The following is a 4,269-nucleotide window of genomic DNA, read 5'->3' as shown; positions in this document are numbered from 1 at the left end:
ATATATATATGTATATACCTTCCTGTACTGTCTCTATCACAGCTTGGATCTAGCAACAGCTACACTGTCCCATGGCTTTCCCAGATAGGAACCACACTGCAGTGACAGAGTTCATTTTATTGGGATTAACAGATGACCCAGTCCTAAGAGTCATCCTCTTCACCATCATCCTGTGCATCTACCTGGTGACTGTGTCTGGGAACCTCAGCACCATCCTTCTCATCAGAGTCTCTTCCCAGCTCCATCACCCCATGTACTTTTTTCTCAGCCACTTGGCTTCTGTTGACATAGGCATTTCATCTTCTGTCACACCCAATATGCTTGTCAATTTCCTGGTGGAGAGAAATACCATTTCCTACCTTGGATGTGGCATCCAGCTCAGCTCAGCTGCTTTATTTGGTGCAACTGAATGCTTCCTTCTAGCTGCCATGGCTTATGATCGCTTCATGGCAATCTGCAACCCACTGCTTTATTCCACCAAATTGTCCACACAAGTCTGTATCCAGTTGATAGTAGGATCCTATATTGGTGGGCTTCTTAATGCATCCTTCTTTATACTGTCCTTCTTTTCTCTTCTCTTCTGTGGACAAAATAGAATCAATGATTTTTTCTGTGATTTTGCTCCTTTGGCTGAGCTCTCCTGTTCAGATGTCAGTGTCTTTGTAGTTGTTATCTCATTTTCAGCTGGCTCAGTTACTATGATCACAGTGTTTGTCATAGCCATTTCCTATTCCTACATCCTCATCACCATCCTGAAGATGCACTCCACTGAGGGTCGTCAGAAAGCCTTCTCTACCTGCACTTCCCACCTCACTGCAGTCACTTTATTTTATGGAACAGTTACATTCATCTATGTAATGCCTAAGTCTAGCTATTCAATGGACCAGAACAAAGTAATATCTGTGTTCTACATGGTGGTGGTCCCCATGTTGAACCCTCTTATCTACAGCCTTAGGAATAATGAGATTAAGGGTGCCCTGAAAAGACATTTTGATAGGAAAACATTCTCTTAGATATGTCTTCAAATGCACTATGTTGTAACATGTTGTTCAGTAATAATATTACATAGACATTGTATTAAATGAAAAGTAGGTATTAATGGGGGAATACATGTTATGATACAAATTTAACCAGACTTCAAATTTGGTAGTAAATGTAAAGTCTGAATATTTATACATCATATGGTAAAACATACATTCATAATAAGTTGTACCTAATAAATTTTATATATAACCAAAAATTTTTATACAAAATAATATCATCAAAATTATTTTAAAAGAATACACTGCTTTGTAAAAATTATTGACTGAATAATTTTTAAGTCTGTGTCCATTTTCAAAAAAAGCTACCCTTAAGTATGTATAATAAATATTGTTAGAATCAAGCATAACTACAGAGAAAATGACAAGGTGGAGTAGGCCATAAAATTACTGGGGACATTTTTATTGCAGTATGTCATCTACTTCAATAGCACTTTCTACGTCATAGTCATTAGATCTATCTTCCAATACTCTATTGCCGACAATGGCTGTTTGTAGGAAGGGTGTCCCATGTGGTAGCAATGAGATCCTTCAGGATAATATGCTACCATAGGAAACTTTTTCTTTAATTATGGAAGTTGAATCCATAGCATGGCAGTATCAATGTACTCTATTCCTAAGCAATAGTCCTGGAAACCCCCGAGAATCTTTGTCTTTATGTGCTAATGCCTATCATAATTTTTAAATCATTCTTTCCAACTTATTTCCTTACACTTAGGGTCCTCATCATTGGAAACCCCCGAGAATCTTTGTCTTTATGTGCTAATGCCTATCATAATTTTTTTATCATTCTTTCCAACTTATTTCCTTACACTTAGGGGCCTCATCATTGGAAACCCCCGAGAATCTTTGTCTTTATGTACTAATGCCTATCATAATTTTTTTATCATTCTTTCCAACTTATTTCCTTACACTTAGGGGCCTCATCATTGGATCAGTTCATTTCTTTAGAAATAAAAAGATTATTCTTTTCTCTCTTTCTGTCATGATATTTTATCAGAAAGTTTGTAGCTTTGAGACCCATGTTGATCTACTTCTGTTCATTACTAGTTGACCTCTTTCACAATAAAATAGTGCCAATAAGACAGTTAATTTAATATGTCAATTTAACTATGATGTGGTTCTCAGATATGTGATCCAATACTAATACAGGCAAACCTTGGATGATATGAATATAAGCATAATTGAATAAAGCAGATTATCTCTCAGAGTGAACAGCATTTTTTTGATCTGCTCACAGATAGAAGAATTGGTCTCTGAAAGAAGTCTTGCGCTTCCAATGTGACTTTGAATTCTAAGCTGTAGCACCTATTGGTATATTAAAGGTGTGCACCTACCCTGTGGAAATAAAACTGAAGAGGTGTGCAATTTTCTAGGGAATTTTTTTCATCTATTTCTCATTCTGTATTTGAATTTCTTGAGGTAGTACACTAAAAATCTGTCAAGAAATATTGGATGTGTGAATGTGTTTGTGTACACATTTATACACACTCATATGTGTTTAGATGTGTGCATAGTCTTGCCACTCTGAGGAAAACTAATACAACAGTTTGGTAGATTTTATTTCTATCACTCAATCTCTCATTGAGTCTATGAATATGATTTTTAAATAAATTATATTATTTTCTAAGATTCTGAACTTTTGGATTTGGTAATTTTTATTTTCTTGGTTTTTTTTTAAGTTTTGTCTTCTGATTATTTATCTTTTATCACATGTATAGTTAACAAAGATTTTCATTTACTTTCTGGGAATCCTCTGCCCTTGACTGTTTCATTTGTGGTGCAGTATCTTTAGAGTTTTATGAAGTCCCACTTGTCAATTGTTGGCATTAATTCATGAACAAATGGAACTCTATCTGGAAATTATTTTCAAGTACCTATATCTTTGAGAAAACAAAGATTTCCTTAAGCAGTTTCAGAGTTTTGGGGTCCACATTGGTGTGTTTTGCTCCATTAGGAGTTGATTTTGCACAGGTGATAGATATGGGTCAACATTGGTTGGCCAGTCCCACAAGTTCTGCACCACCTTTGCCCAGAACATCTTTCAGGCAAGAGAGATTGTAGGTTGGGTTATTGTCCAGATTTCATTTTCTGTAGCTCACTGTTCATTTTAAAGAGACTAGAATATAGTGAATATAAGAATCCAATCCTGTACCAGCTCAAATTCTATGTTCAGTGAGCTGTGTAGAAGTTCTATTTAGCAATGAGGTCCTGTTGAACCATGAAAGGCAGCCTGTGTTCTGGTTTGGTGAGGCTTACTCTGGAGACCCAGTAGAAAATTCTACAATGGATGGAATAGTAAGCTATGCTCCCAGACATTAGGCTGCTTACACCACGAACCCTCACTCCATTATCCTGTGGCTAGACAATGCCCCAAGCTCCCAGTATTCTGGCTAGATTCTACCCCCAAAGTCACCTGACTACAGTCAGGTATGCCCCACCCCACAGTTACCTGAGAACAGAAAGGTAGCCCAGCCCACCATAAGAGGGGCTGTTTGGCCCCCTCCTCTCTCTTTTACTCTTAACTTTTTGCTCTTAATCTCACCTCTCACTCTCCTCCTCTTTTCTCCCCTCTCTCCATGTGGCCATGGCTGGTCTCTACTTTTCTACCTTCTCTCTCTCTCCTTTCTACAATAAAACCTAAAAACTATGGACTGCCTCTGTTCATCTACACTTGCAGTTCTTGAGCAATGGATTAGGTCTTCCCCTAAAGAGCTGTGTCTAATTTCCCGCAGAAAAGTCTTGCAGCATTTCCAGCCATAAGATTGGACCAAGGACTCTCACCCTCTCGGGAACCACCAGGCACCCCCTTTTCTCCCTGCCCCTTTCTCATAGATTTCAGGAACTCCACTGTGTAAAGTACTACATTGTATAAATCACTATGTCTGCTTATGTGCTAATATTATATAGTTTTTATTACTCTAGATCAAAGCACAATTATTTCAAATCTCTCTTGAGTCATGTTTTGAATGTCTGCATATATGAATAGACTTACATGTGCTTATGTATATGTGTCTGTTTTATATGGGCAAGGCTACTACAACCCTAGAAAAAATTCTCTTTTGTCCTTACTATTCTAGAATCATAATACTGATGGAGTACTACTCAGATAGTAAAAAATGACTGTGAAATTTTCAGATAAATAGATGCAACTAGAAAAAGATAATCCTGAATGAAGTAACCCAGACCCAGAATGACTAATATATATACATATATATATATATATATA

General features: G+C 37.0%; 1 protein-coding gene across 1 annotated transcript; it reads left to right on the top strand.

Annotated features, from left to right (window-relative positions):
- Nucleotides 1-71: 71 nt before the first annotated feature.
- On the top strand, nucleotides 72-1,013 carry LOC116100826 (olfactory receptor 490). Its single transcript, XM_031384555.1, has one exon. The coding sequence runs from the start codon at nucleotides 72-74 to the stop codon at nucleotides 1,011-1,013; it is 942 nt and encodes a 313-aa protein (XP_031240415.1).
- The last annotated feature ends 3,256 nt before the right edge of the window (nucleotides 1,014-4,269 follow it).

This window comes from Mastomys coucha, unplaced genomic scaffold, assembly GCF_008632895.1.
Source record: "Mastomys coucha isolate ucsf_1 unplaced genomic scaffold, UCSF_Mcou_1 pScaffold21, whole genome shotgun sequence".
Lineage (NCBI taxonomy): Eukaryota > Metazoa > Chordata > Mammalia > Rodentia > Muridae > Mastomys > Mastomys coucha.
Note: the sequence above shows the minus strand (reverse complement) of the source record. Positions and strands in the feature narration are given on the sequence as shown.